Genomic DNA, 14,778 nt, shown 5'->3' on the forward strand with positions numbered 1-14,778 from the left:
CATCTCCTAGCAAGGCTGGGACAGGGACCCTCTCTGTCTTTCCTGCAACCTGGAGCGCATTCTCCAGGGGAGGGAGGGGCCCAGCTGGGCAGCCCCAAGGGACGACGGGTCAAGCGCCAAGCCGCTGGATCTGTGTGATCCTCATGGGTCCCCCAGCTAGGTGATCCTGTCCTGTTTTAGGAATGAGGAGCCTAGCGTCAGAGGGCTCAGACGGAGGCTTGGGCCATAGTGTAGGAAGGCCAGCAGCCTAGAGGGGGCGCTGCAAACCAGGCAGCTCCAGCTCCTTCTGCCCACCACAGCGCACAATATTTTTGTTGTTGATATTTTCAATTAAGTCTTGTGGGTTTTTTCCCCAATTAAGAAAGAACACAGCCAGGCGTGGTGGGCACGCTTGTAATCCCCGCGCTTGGGAGGCTGAGACAGGAGGATCGCACAGGTTCGAAGCCAGCCTCAGCTACTTAGTGAGGCTCTCAGCAACTTAGTGAGACCCTGTTTCCAAATAAAATGTAAAATAGGTCTGGGAGTATAGCCCAGAGGTAGAAGGCCTCTGGGTTCCACTCCCCAGTACCACCAAAAAAAAAAAAAAAAAAAAAAAAAAGGACATATGTTGCCAGGCGGGGCGACACCAGCCTCAGCTACTTAGTGAGGCCCTCTGCAACTCAATGAGACCCTGTTTCAAAATAAATAATAAAAAATAGGGCTGGGGGTGTGGCTCGGGGGTAGAATGCCCCTGGGTTCCGTACCTTATAGAGATCTGTACCTGTTGCCGTCCCAAGGCGTCATGGTCCTCAGGCTTTATCGTGATTATCATGCAGATAGTCCCCGTTGGCTTCTGTCCCTGTGGTGTCCTATTTCATGAGTTCCTGCCTGGGTGCTGGACCTGCTTCAGATGGTGGGCTTTCTCTGTTTGCGCAGTGATTTTGGACACTCCTGGGCCTTGCGGTTGGTAGTGATTGCCTGGCTCTGCCCTGGCCTGCTGGTGGCTCTGCCCACGGCGTCACCACGCTCCCCAGGAGTGGCACGTCCCTGCCAAGCCCCACACTCAGCTGCCTCTGCTCTTGGCTTCTGTCCTCAGCGTCTCCCAGGTGATTAGTCAGAGAGCGAAGGAGCCATAGCCTGGGCAGCTGGCATCAGGCTCCTCTTGGTAAAGAAGTCTTTGTCAGGGAGACCTCCCCGTAGCACCTGAGGGTGGGGTGCCAGATGTCTGGCCGCTGGGCAGGTCTGCGGGGAGATGGAGGTGCCTCGGTGGGGACCGGGTGCCTGACCCTGGGTGTGGAGAGGAGCTGCCTTAGGTGCGCTCCGTGAAGCAGTGTTGTATCCCCACGACCCGCGTCCTAGCAAAGTCTACTCCGTCACTCTTCCTTTAATCTTTCCCTGTTAAAGAAACTCTGCTGTCTCTTGGAACACTCCTCGTCTTGACATTCCAGCCCATGAATCCCCTCTTCATTGGGGCCACTCTGCTGAGTTTGCATTTTCTTTTGATAATTGCCTTTTAAAAATTTCAAGGTCTCAGCAGGCCTGGTGGCGCATGCTTTAAGCCTAGTACTCGGGGAAGCTGAGACAGGAGGATCACAAGTTTGCTGCCAGCCTCAGCTACTTAGTGAGGTAACTTAGTGAAACCCTGTTTCAAAACAAAAATAAAAAATAGGGCTGGGGTGTAGCTCAGAGGTAGAATGCTCCTGGGTTCTATCCCCAGTTCTGAAAAAAAAAAAAAAAGGTTGGGGGTGCAGTTCAGAGGTAGAATGCCTCTGGATTCAATCCCCAGTACCACAATAAATTAAATTAAATTAAAATTCCAAGCCTGGTGTGGTGGCCCACGCTTGTAATCCCAGCATTCGGGAGGCTGAGACAGGAGGATCACAGTTTGCAGACAGCCTCAGCCACTTCATGAGGCCCTCTGCAACTTAGTGAGAGACCCTGTTTCAAAATAAAGAATAAAAACTAGGGCTGGGGGTGTAGCTTGGAGGTAGAATGCCCCTGGGTTCCATTCCCAGTACGGCAAACAAACAATTCCAAGGTCTCTGACTGGCTTCTTTCCCCTTGGATGCAAGCTTGGTTGCTGAATCCTCTCGCCGCGGGAACTATCCCAGGTAGCCGGCTTTCAGTTGGGCCTTACTCCACCCACAGTTCCCTTCATCCTGTCCAAAGCCTCTGGCCTTAGGAGGTGGGCGCCAAGAGTGAGTCCCAGTGAGAGCAGGGTGGGACAGAAGCACCTGGGACATGTCTGGCTGCCCACTACGTGGCCTGAGGAACCAAGAAAACTATCTGGACGTGGGGCTGGAGGGGCTCCAGGAGGCAGGGACTGCACTGCAGACCCACCGCCTCCCCACCCGCACTGCTGCCCCAGCCTGCCTAAGCGGAAGACTCTTCTCCCATCAGGCCTGCTCCCTTTCCCAGTATCACCTCCTGGCTCCTCGGCCCAGCTAGTCCCTACTCCTTTTTTGGTGGTACTGGGGTTCCTGGAAGCCCTTCTTCCTCCGGGCTACACTCCCAGACCTATTTTTACATTTTTTTAAAATTTGGAAACAGGGTCTCCTAAGCCAGGGCGCGCAGCTGGCTTCAAACCTGCGCGATCCTCCTGTCTCTGCCTCCCAAGCGCGGGGATTACAAGCGTGCACCACCACGCCCGGCTAGTCCCTATTCTTCTGAAGTGCAGACATTCCCCCACATTCACCAAATATCTCACTTCTATGCCCCGGGTAGGTGAACAGAGGTGGCTCAAGCCCCTCCCCACACCCCACTACCAGCACAATCCCCCACAGCTTCTGTACCCCCAGCACAGCGCCTGGAGCATGGGGTCCTCTTCCCCCAGTCCCCGTGGAGCCACTCCCCTTCCTCTGGCTCCAGCTGGACCTGCCATGCTAGTACGGGCATCGTGGCCAGGGCACACTTCAGCCTCTCTGAGGTTGGTCCCTAGGAGGGGGCTGCCTAAGTAACCATGGGCCTTGTGATATGGCCAGGCGGGCTGCAGTCACCGGCAAACAGTGGTGCTGTCGTGGGAAACATTTGGCAGTGCCTACTGGTCACAGACTGCATTTTGTTGGTGAGTGTGTGTGGTACTGGGGATTGAACCAGGGCCTTCTACTTCCAAGCTATACCCTCAGTTAGAAATACCCTATTTTTTAGTTTTTTTTAAAAAACAGGGTCTTGCTAGGTTGATGAGAATCTTGACTTGCTGAGGCTGTCCTCGAACCTGTGATCCTGCCTCCCATGTACTGGGATTACAGGCATGTACCTGCACCACCACACCTAACTATGGGCAGCCTTTGGCAAGACACCCCAGGTTTGCAAGCTGGAGGAGGCAGTATCAAGGAAGGCCGGAACCCAGGACTCCTTGGAGAGCTCACACCTCCAGTGGTGGCATGCAGAACCAGGGCAGGCTGGCATTGACCCAGATGCTCCCAGTCCCTGCTGGGGTGAGGGGGTGACCCTTGGGTTGCCTCCCTGGAAGACATGGGGCCTCACCAGCACTGAGGTAGAGTCTGCACAGGGAAGTGTGAACAGGACAACTGGTGGCCAGTGGGCTGAACAGTGGGCAGCCTCGGGCTGCTTGCCCCCACCTCCTGCTCTGCCCAGCTCTCGGCCAGAGAAGAGCGCGGCTGGGTCTGGACAGTGGGCTGGGCCAATGTCACCACCAGGTCATGGCGTCACCCAGGTGGGAGACTGCAGGAGTTCTGCATGGTCTCAGATGGCAGCCCTGCTGACGGCCTGAGTCCTGGGTGACTGTGAGGCTTGGTGCCCCCTGCCATTTTGTGAAGCTAGGGGGCCCCTGGCTGTAGGAAGGCCAGGACCTACCCTCCCCGCAGCCTGCCACTCTGGCGACAGTCCTTCCACAACCTTCCCAGACACGTCCCCACTACCCTGCCTCCATGTGCTCCAGCTGGGGCAGGACTAGTGCCCAGCCAGAGGCCCAGTTCTGGGGTGACGAGGGCCTCTGACGTCCCGAGGAGGCTGTGCCCTGACCCAGGTATGACCACGGGGCAGGGAGAGCTGGAGAGGCCTGCCTGTGGGCCCCTAGCCTGGGCTCCTGCCCTTGGGCACTGGCCAGGCACAGAGGACAGGTTGGGAGAACAGGGAGGGAAGGCAGATCTGCAGTGTGGAGGTTTAATGGGACAGCCATCATGCCCCACTGCAGCAGTCCCTGGAGGAACGCCCCAGCCAGCTGCCTCCCTGCAGGTGGGTTCAGAGAGCAGCACCACCCTTTCCCTGGGGAAAGGCAGGTGCGCCACCACCCCAGGAAGCTGTGAGCACAGGTCACGGCCCCACAGGCCTCTGGGGCCTGGACCCATTTGTGGAGGGGGTGAGGCCAAGGTTGCTCATGCCTCGCCCCATACTGAGGGTCTGTGTTCTTGCCCCTCTTCCAGGGGCTGGCCAAGGCCGCCAGCCCCGGGGTGGGGTGCTGGGCTCTGCGAGGAGGCAGGCTTCTGGGGCAGTGCAGCCTGGGCCTCCTGGCAGGTGTAAGGCACAGTGTGGCACTTGCCGCGAGCACGGGGCCGTGGAGGGCCGTGGCACCCAGGTGCAGCGCCAGCAGGGGTTTGTGTCCGGGCCCAGCGGGCTCAGTGTGGAGGTGGAGGCAGGGGCTGGCACCCCGGCTGCAGTGCAGGAGAGCTGGGACAGGGTGGGCCCAGCAGGGAGACCCCACAGAGGGCCTGGGCCCGGGCAGAGCTCGTGGCTAGAGCCGAGGCGCAGTCATGGCGGCCCGGACCACAGAAGGCACAATCTTGGTGTCTGGGAGGTTGAGAGTTGGCCCACCATCGGGCTAGGCGGACACGTTGACATCCCTGAGAGAGATGGCACCACTGGGGGCCTCGTCCCCGAGCAGCAGGGCCGGTGAGTCCGAGTCCGTGTCCGCCCCCGCACTGCCCAGCTCAGGGCTGGGCTCGGCGCTGGGCTCGGCGCTGGGCCCCAGGCCCTGGGACAGGATCTGCTGGATGGTTCTGCGCAAATTGGGGTGCAGTCGGCCCTGCGTCTGGTAGAAGACTTCCAGCGCGAAGGACTTGAGGGCGCCAGTGCAGAGGTCCTCGTACAGTGGGATGGTGTACATACGCGACATCTGTGAGAGCGCCAGGTCACACGGGCTCCCTCGACCTCTCTGCCACCCCCAGTGGGACATCTCTGTCCCTAGACTTGCCCAGCTTCAGCAGGGCCCTGAGCATGGCCTGAGGCCCACAGGCAGGCTCTCCCCAACATCAGCACTCCAAGCTTGGGGCGGGAGGGGGGGCACCGCTGGGAACAGAACCAGGGCCTACGGCCTGGACCCTGAGCCACTGTCTCAGGCACCTGGGCACCCATGTGCCCAGAACTGGGAGCTGACTGCCCACAGGCCAGAGGCCCAGCCAGCTCAAGGCCAATGTGAGCAGAGACCTGTGGGCGCCAGCTCCCAGCTGGCCTCTCTGTAGCCTAAGGACTGGCAGGTCCAGGCTGCTCTGAGCCTGGCCTGGCCTCCTCGCTTCCCAGGCAGACCCCACATCCCCGTTCTCCAGGGTGTCTGGGCCTGTAAGGAGGGGCCGGGCCCCTGAGGTGTGGCCACCCCCCAAGCCATGACCCCACACAGATGGCCACACCTGGCTCTCCAGGAAGCGCCGCACCCGGTGGAGGTCAGGATAGTAGTCGTTGCGGACGACAATCTGCAGCCAGCGGATGCGGATCTCGGCGTTCATCGAGTCCAGCAAGGAGGAGTAGCACTTGGACAAGCTCATCACCACCTCTGCGGGCCGGTGGGCGGTCAGCGCCAGGCCGGCGCCCGGGCCCCTCCCTGGGCCTCCCCTGTCGGCTGTGGGACTCACCTTGTGGCAGTGGGGACCCGTCCAGAAGCCGGTCCAGGAAGAGGGCCGTCTGGAAGGTCCTCCACTTGGAGATGTCGATGGCACTGGCCGAGGCAGCTGCCTGCTCTAGGGGCTCTGCAGTCCACAGCTGGAAGAGGGCCTCCACGGGCCGGGTCAGGCTAGACCCCTGAGACAGGTCTGGCTCGGCCAGCGGCGGGCCCGTGGCATTGAGCCAGCGCTCAAACTCCAGCCCTGCAGGAAGAAGCAGACTGGGGTCCCCTCTCAGGCTGGGGTGGCCCCCGAGCTACCCGCCCACCCTGGAGTCCCAAGGCCCTGAGGGTATCCCTGGGCAGGTGGTCGGTTCCAGGCCCAAGGCACCCAGGGACATGGGCAGTTCAGAGCTGGGATCAGCTCCTGCCATGCCTGCCACTTGAAGCCATTAGGGGGCTCTTGTGAGGGACACGGAGCCAGACGGCTTGGACTGGTGGCAGAGACCCCATCCCTCCACGCCTGCCTGGTTACAGGACAGTGAAGTGCTTCAAACCCAGCCTCGGCATGGGGGTGCAAGTGTGGAAAATGGCCTCTTGTTTTGAAGCAATGTAAGCGGCAGCTGCACGGAGGTCTCCAAACCCTTAGTACACGTATGTACCTTCCACATCGCAGGCTCACCATCCCAGCTCTCTCAGCTGCCCTTCACTGCCTTCCAGCAAGTCTGGCTTCTCCCTGCCCCTCAGGTCCCTCTGGGCCCTTCCCTGGCCCCCAAGCCCAGGATGCCCTCAAAGGAGATGCAGGAGCGGAGCCAACTGGCTCCCCGGGTGCAGTGCAAGCAGAGCTTGGCTCAGGGAGTCCCCTCCCTTCTCTCTGCCCTTAGGGTACCAGCCTGGGGCAGCCAGGTTACCTAGAGGAGGGGCCGTGAACCGATGGGTTCCTCCTCTAACAGAGCCCCCCATACCCTCGCACCATGGCGCCCCAGGCCTGCTGGGCAGCTGGCCTCACCTGCCCGACAGTCCACGCTCTGCTCCTTCAGCTCGGGGAAGAAGCTGAGGAAGGAGTCCAGCAGGTCCTGGGCCACCACGCTGGTGAACTTGTACTTGTCCACGTAGGCCTGTGTGATGGAGGGCAGGGCCTCAACGGTGTAAGGGCCGGTGTCCCAGCCCCACCAGAGCTGGGCCTGCGCAGGGCCTCAGGGTGCGCACCCTGGGCGAGCTCAGCCCGGCGGGGCAAAGGCAGACACCCCTTCCCGCAGGCCCTGCTGAGTGGTCCGAACGGGGGGAGGGGAGGAGAGGGAGGCTGCACACCAGCAGGTCGGCCTTGCTGGGCCCAGGACAAGGGTGGCCGGGCAAGCTGGGGCAGGCTCAGGCAGGTGACAGGGACAATCTACATACGCGGAGAAAGTCGTCAAAGCGCTGAGGGCCTCCACACAGCTGGGACAGGTAGTACACAAAGCAGTAGCCCTTCTCGTAGGTGAAGAGGTTCATCAGGTGGCTGGGATTCACTCCTGCAGGGGAACGCCGTGTCAGGGTGGCCTCGAGGTGCGGGGAAGGGAGGGCCGCTGCCCCCCGCACATCCGGATGAGAACCCATGGGCTGGGGAAGCCCAGGGCCTACGTGTCATGGTGACCAGAGCTCAGAGGCGGGTGCAGGAAGCCTGGGCTGAGGGCGCCTCAGGGACAGGAAGGGCCCGCTAGAGCGAGCTGGAGGCAGGCAGGGAGGCTGAGGGATGGCGGGAGTGGGCACCTGGCTCCAGCTTGACCTGCAGCTTGCTGACTGGACTGTCCTCCCCGAGGAGCCTCATCTGCCGGTGCAGGGCGTCCAGGCGGAAGGCCGTCTCCAGGCAGGTGAAGGCTGCACCTGGTGGGGAGGTACGAGAAGGCAGGGGCGTCGGAGCCGCACCTGGACGCAGCCCTCCTGTGCCAGGCCAGGCCCCGGGCCCCGCACCGCTGGTTGCCCGCCCAGACAGTACCGTAGGTCTCCGTAGTGATGCGGCGCTGCGCATAGGTGGCCAGCCCCTCGCTCAGCCACATCTCCTCCCACGTGGCATTGGTGACCGCGTTGCCGAACCAGCTGTGGGCCACCTCGTGGATGACGTCGATGACCAGGAACTCGTCGCTCTCCAGGATGGAGGAGATGATGAAGGTCAGGCAGGGGTTCTCCATGGCCACGATGGGGAAGGACGGGGGCAGGAAGACGATGTCGTACCTGCGCCGGGGCCACGGGTGAGCGCGGGCGTCAGGCACCTGCCCTTCCCTGGGGGAGCGTGGCCTCCTCCCTGGAGGAGGGTGCAGGGGCGTACCTGCCCCACATGTACGGCCCATACAGCCGCTCGGCCGCGCTCAGCCACTGCTCCACCACCCCGGACAGCTTGCTGGTGGCCATGGGCAGGAGACAAGGCTCAGCCCACACGCGGCTCCTGTCATGGGGGAGAGGAGGGGAGGCTTACCAGCGTGGCAGGCCGCACTCAGCCTGCCAGGCCCTTTCCCTGCCTCACCAGCCAGGCCGACCCCACCCCAGCCCACCTCCCCGAATGGGGGGCCACGCTGGCCCTTCCCCGAGCAGGGGTGGGCTGTGTCCCGAGTGGTCAGCAGTCTGTTCTGCCCCTAGGCTGAAGGAACCTGCGAGGCTGAGGGTGTGGGCGCACGGCTGCGTGTGGCTTTGGCGTGGAGACAGGCCTGGGCGCAGGCGGCGGTCTGCTCTGAGGGGCCTGGTGGCAATGACCTGGGGTGACCACAAGCCAGGGGCACAGCTGGCCTCGCGGCATGGGCTGGCTCACTCGGAGCCTGGCAGGGGCTGTGGGAGCCCTCCCTCAGGCCCTGACTGCCCTGGACTGCAGCAGCAGCAGGGTGCGGACACCCTACCTGGGCCCGATGTCTGCTGGTTTGAGGTCTCCGGCCACAAGGGCCACGAGGTAGGCGGGCACGGGGTGCTCCATGTGGAAGTGGTAGACACCTTCCTCCTCCACGTACGTGCTCCGGGTGGCACTCATCAGCACCTGCACCCCCAATGGGGCCTGCAAGCGGGCTGGGTGAGGCCCAGGGCCCAGGCAGGGTGTCCACTTCCCAGAGCAGGGACCCTCACAACCCGAGTCAGGGAACCCTGTATCTGTGATCAGGAACCCATCAGGGAACCAACATCCCCCAGCAGGGACCCCACAACCCAGGTAAGGGAACCCCGTGTCCCACCAGCTGGGTCAGAGGGCCATGTCCCCATCAGGGGGCCTCTCATCCACTCAGAGCCCTCGTCCCACACTCCCTCGAACCCCAAGCTCCCAGTCTACCACGCTCTCATCCCAGCTGGGAAGGGCTGTGACCCAGGTCCCCACCCGCACCCCGCAGCTCTGAGAACAGGGACCCTGGGATCCCTTCAGCACACTCGGGAGGTGGGCTCCGTAGGACACCTGGGGCCACAGCCCAGGCAGGCGATCGTGAGGAGGAGGCAGGAGTGTGCCCTCCCGCAGCACCCAGGGAGGCAAAGGTGGGCCCCGACCTTGACCACAGCAGAGTAGGTGCATTTGACGGCGGGTGTGTCAAAACAAGGGAAGAAAGAGCGGTTGCACACTGAGTGGCCCTGCGTGAAGACGAAGGGCTTGGCCTTGCCGTAGGTCAGCTCCGGGTCCAGCCACCAGATCTGCAGGAGGGCAGAGCGTCAGCGGGGGGCTCGGGCTTGGGCCCGGGGAGAGGGGGCTGGGTGCCACACGCCTCGCTGCTCCCTGGACTCCTGTGGTCTTCGCTGCCCTTCCCCAGGTGGGGACAGCAGAGCTATGGACCCAGAGTGGGCCTCCACTAGTCTCCAGGACCGGCCCTCTCTCCAGCAGGAAGCCATACCCCAGTGGGCAGTCCAGAAGTCTCCCCGCCCTCCTGGGGAGGAGAGGAAAATGGTCATGTGGCATTACCTGAGCCTTCAAAGGGAAACTGAGACACAGCCAGGTCACACCAGGCTCCAACTCCCACAGGCTGACCACCCATCAGTCTAGCCAGGAGCGTGGGAATGTGGGAAAACAGAGCCCCCCCCCCCCTGGCAGGGAGCGAGTGGGTCTGAGCCCACGGCCAGTGGCTGGGACAGGCAGCAGCATGAGCAGAGGCCGGGCGTGAGGCTCAGGACACGGGCGGGTGGGGGAGGGCGGCAGCCAGCACCTGAGGGGGGCTGCGTTGGGCACGGCGGCCTTGGTATGCTGCCTGCTCTGCCAACCTGTCCTCCTGCTCCCCCCCAGGGGCCAAGGTCACCCCCTGGCTAGCCTCCTGCCCAGGGCTGCTGAGCCGGTGTTCCCAAGGTGGGCAGGCCCACCCCCAGAGGAACCTACCTAGCCGCCCTGCCCTCTGCCAGGACAACGGGATTGTGACGGCAAGCCAGCTGTCCCCACTCGCTGTAGTGACCAAGTGCAGCCTTCCTGAGCTGATGAAGGACACCCAACGGCCGGCCCGCCAAGACAGGCGGCCAAGATGGGCAAGTCTACAGCCACGCCTAACCGCGACATGGGGGCAGTGGAGCCCAGAGCTGGCAAGCTGACACCCTGCAGACCCCAGACCCCGGGGGACTGCCTGATCTGCTAACCCCAGACCCAGGGGGCTGACACCCCACAGACCCCAGACCCAGGACTGCCTGACCTGCTAACCCCAGACCTAGGGAGCCTGACACCCTACAGACCCCAGTCCCAGGGGGATTGCTGCCCCACAGACCCAGGAGCCTACCACCCTACAGAGCCCAGACCCAGGGAAACTGACACCCCATAGATTCCAGACCCAGGGTGACTGAGGCCCCATAGATCCCAGACCCAGGACTGCCTGACCTGCTAACCCCAGACACAGGGAGACTGACACTCTACAGACCCCAGTCCCAGGGGGTCTGCTGCCCCACAGACCCAGGAGCCTACTGCCCTATAGCGCCCAGACCCAGGGAAACTGACACCCCATAGATTCCAGACCCAGGGGGACTGACTGATCTGCTCATCCCAGACCCAGGGGAACTGAGGCCCCATAGACCCCAGACCCAGGGGGACTGCCTGACCTGCTAACCCCAGACCCAGGGGGCTGACACCCCACAGACCCCAGACCCAGGGGGGCTGCTGCCCCAGACCCAGGAGGCTACTGCCCTACAGAGCCCAGACCCAGGGAAACTGACACCCCATAGATTCCAGACCCAGGGGGACTGCCTGACCTGCTCATCCCAGACCCAGGGGGACTGAGGCCCCATAGACCCCAGACCCAGGACTGACTGACCTGCTAACCCCAGACCCAGGGGGCTGAGACCCCACAGACCCCAGACCCAGGGGGGCCGCTGCCCCAGACCCAGGAGCCTACTGCCCTACAGAACCCAGACCCAGGGAAACTGACATCCCATAGATTCCAGACCCAGGGGGACTGCCTGACCTGCTCATCCCAGACCCTGGGGAACTGAGACCCCATAGGCTTCAGACTCAGGACTGCCTGATCTGCTCATCCCAGACCCAGGGGAACTGAGACTCCACAGGTCCCAGACTCGGGGGAGCTGCTGCCCCACAGACCCAAGAGGCTACTGCCCTACAGAGCCCAGACCCAGGGGGACTACCTGACCTGCGCCTCTCAGACCCCAGGGAGCCTGCCTGCCTCTAGACCCCAGACCCAGGGGGGCTGAACCCCACAGACTAGGACATAGGAACAGCTGAAACCCATGGTCTGAGACGTAGGGGGCGTCACGTGCCTGGGCCCCCAGATCTGGGAGCTGCCCGCCCCACAGGCCCCTCGCTCTGGTGGACCTGGGTCTGGTGAGGCGGCCTCTCCGGGCCAGCCTTGTATCAGTGTTCACAGGCCTCTGCTGCACTGCCTTTTGGCTGAATCGTCCCCCTACCACAGCAAACAAAAGAGCTCCCTTCCCTCTGGGCCCTGGACCCGGAGGCCCAGGAGTGGAGTGGCGTGCACCCAACGCAGCTGCTCCTTAGCCATGGAGGGAGCACAGGCCCCCAGGGCCCCTGCACCTGCTCACTCCTGCAGCGCCTCTCCAGAGCCCCTCTGGCCTGCCCAGAGGCCAATGGGGCCCGAAGACCTCCCTCAGAGTAAGGGGCTGAGCCCCCCAGAGGTGGGCACCAGGGCGCAGCAGCAGTCCAGCCCAGGGCAGGAAGAAAGCTGTTCTTGCAGAACTGGGGTGCAAGGGGCATGGGCCCCAGAATCTGCACCCCTTCTGGAGACTGGGGCTGGCTGGCAGGGAGCTCAGACAAGTCCTGCTCCTCCCTGCTTGGCACAGGCCAGCTGGGGGTGAGTGCCCAAGCCCGCAGCGCTTATGTGTAGCGGTGGATGTTGGAGGCTGGAGGCCACCTGGTTCCACACGCGGCCAATCCAGCGGCCCTGGAGCCACTCAGTCTGTGGGGACCACAAGTGCCCTTCCTGCCTGCGGCAACCAAGGGCCCGTGGCCAGGCCATCGGAAGCTCAGACACAAGGGCCAGCCCTGCTCACAGGTTATGTCGGCGGCGGCAGCCTGCTGAGGGTCCTGGCCCCACCACACAGCCAGCTACGGGTACGATGGGCACGCAGGGTCCGTGCTGCCCGGTGCAGGCCAGGGAGGAGCCTGGTGTGCCCGCCACCTGCAGAGCCCTGGGCCACCAGGGCCAGCAGGCCGAGCTCTGGCAGGCTAGCAGCTGTCAGCCCTCAGGGATGGGGAGAACGTGAGGTGGCCGGACCCGCCGGAGGCCCTGCAGAGCCGCAGGGCCCGCAGGTGTGCATCTGATCTGGGCTCTTCCTGTGTGCATGCTGCCTGTCCATTTGGGTGCCTGGCGGTGACCAGTGGACTCTCGGGCCTCCAGAGCTGTGTATGCTGGGTAACTGCTGGGGGTCACGTGTGTGCTACCATACTACCTGGAGCCTGGCAGCCAGCCTGGAGCAGGGGCGAAGGCCCTGGCTCTTGTGGCCATCCTCTGGGCTGGGGTGCCCTGTGCCCTGCACGTCTGCTGGGAGCTTGGGGCCCACCCCTCTCGGCGCCGTGCCATCTGGCTGGCCAGGGGGCCCCAGAGCCAAGCCTCGGTCCACACAGCCTCTCCGGGGCCTCCCTCTGGAGCCACCTGTCCCTCCTTCCACCGCCAGAGCACTGATTCTGGCACCCAAGCCCGCGGAGGCCCAGGTCACCAGGGGGCTGGTCGGCGGCTGGCGGCCCCGGCCCACGCCTCGATGCCAGGCGCCAGCAGGTGTGTGGCTTGGCAGGTGCCCGCCGGGGGCGGCTCTCTGCCCAGACAGGGACGGAGCACCTGCAGGCCGCCCCCGGCCCGCTCCTGAGGGCTCGCGGCCAGCGCTGGGGATCGCCCCGGGGGGCCGGGCCGGCTCCAGGGCCAGGCGGCCCTCGCTCGGTGCAGGTGCAGGGTGCAGGCTCACGGCCCCGGCCCGGCAGCCCGGCCGGAGCCCGCCCGCGGAGCCCCCCGCAGGACTCACGGCGGGGGCGTCGGTCGAGGTGTAGCGCAGGATGACCTGGAAGGGCTGGTGCGCCTGCAGCTCGGGGGGCAGCGAGACGCAGAGCGAGGAGCCGTAGTCGGTGAACGGGTCCAGCCGGAAGGCCAGGGGCGCGCCGGCGGGCTCGGGCGGCGCGGGCCGCGGCGGCCCCGGGGCGGCGAAGGCGAAGGCGCAGGGCGGCGCGGCGGCGGGCGCGCGGCGGAAGGCGGCCGAGTGCAGGCGCAGGGCCGGGTGCGCGTCGAGCACGAGCGCGCGGGGCGCGGGCCGCAGCGCGCACAGCTCGAGCACCAGGCAGCCGGCCAGCTCGCGCGCCGCGGGCCGCAGCTCCAGGCCCAGCTGCAGGTGGCGCAGGCGGAAGAGCCGCGCGCTGGCGGCCGAGGCCACGTCCAGGGCCGGCGGCGGCTCGGGCGGCGGGCGGCAGCAGCACTGCGCCGCCATGCCCGGCGCTAGGTGACATCCATGGGCAGCGGCGAGGGGCGCCGGCGGCGGCGGGGCGGGCGCAACAGGAAGTCGCGGAGCCGCCCGCTCGCCCCGCCGGCCGCCGGGGGCGCTGTGGGCGGCCGGGCTGCAGGGCGAGGGCGGGGCCGGCCACCGGGCTGCAGGGCGAGGGCGGGGCCGGGCGGCGAAGGCGGCGGCGGCGGCCCGGGTCTCCCGCCGGGGAGCTCGCCCTGCCCTGCCCCGCCCTCGCCCGGCAGCCCGGTGGCCGGCGGCCGGCCCTCGCCCTCGCCCTGCAGCCCGGTGGCCGGCCCTCGCCCTCGCCCTCGCCCTGCAGCCCGGTGGCCGGCCCTCGCCCTCGCCCTCGCCCGGCAGCCCGGTGGCCGGCCCTCGCCCTCGCCCTGCCCTCGCCCGGCAGCCCGGTGGCCGGCGGCCGGCCCTCGCCCTCGCCCTGCCCTCGCCCGGCAGCCCGGCGGCCGGCCCTCGCCCTCGCCCTCGCCCTCGCCCGGCAGCCCGGTGGCCGGCGGCCGGCCCTCGCCCTCGCCCTCGCCCTGCCCTCGCCCGGCAGCCCGGCGGCCGGCCCTCCCCGCGCTGCGCCGTCAGCACGGCAGCCCTTGCTCGGCGGCCGCTCGGGGCTAAGTGGGATAAGCTCGGCGGGCGGTGCCGCGGCCACCCTGTGCGGCGTGGGGGTGGTGCTGGGACGCTGATGGACCGATCGGTGCAGGGCCCCCATCCCCACGGAAAGTTCTGTTGCCTGGCCCGGCGGGAGGACAGTGTTCTGGAGAGTTTGATTTTTTTTTTCCCCCCTAAGGGATACCATGGCTTGAACTCAGTGGAGTTGCATTACTGAGCCACACACACATCCTTTTTATAGTTTTTTTTTGTGGGGGGCACTGGGGATGAAAACTAGGGGCATTCTACCTCCAAGCTATACCCCCAGCCTTTTTTTTTTTTATTCTTTATTTGGAAACAAGGTCTCACTAAATTGCAGAGGTTGTCACTAAGTAGCTGAGGCTGGCTGTGAACCTAGATCCTCCTGTCTCAGCCTCCCAAATGCTGGGGTTACAAACAGGTGTGCACCTCCACTCCAGCCTGGAGCTGCATTCTCTACTGGCCCTTGGCTGCTGCTCAGATCTGGACTCAGGGATGGGGCTGCAGACCGGCAGGGGCCT

The 14,778-nt window shown here is 64.8% G+C and overlaps 1 protein-coding gene across 1 annotated transcript; it reads right to left on the minus strand.

Annotated features, from left to right (window-relative positions):
- Positions 1–4,759: 4,759 nt before the first annotated feature.
- RNPEPL1 (arginyl aminopeptidase like 1) lies at positions 4,760–13,609 on the minus strand (the record flags this gene model as incomplete). The annotated part of the gene is made up of 11 exons (XM_080720061.1): positions 4,760–5,053; positions 5,565–5,707; positions 5,787–6,017; positions 6,762–6,870; positions 7,151–7,263; positions 7,502–7,615; positions 7,728–7,963; positions 8,058–8,174; positions 8,620–8,771; positions 9,248–9,388; positions 13,154–13,609. The coding sequence occupies 11 exons, from the start codon at positions 13,607–13,609 to the stop codon at positions 4,760–4,762; spliced, it is 2,106 nt and encodes a 701-aa protein (XP_080576187.1).
- Between the last annotated feature and the right edge of the window lie 1,169 nt (positions 13,610–14,778).

Source organism: Muscardinus avellanarius (genome assembly GCF_963383645.1).
Source record: "Muscardinus avellanarius genome assembly, chromosome: 2".
Lineage (NCBI taxonomy): Eukaryota > Metazoa > Chordata > Mammalia > Rodentia > Gliridae > Muscardinus > Muscardinus avellanarius.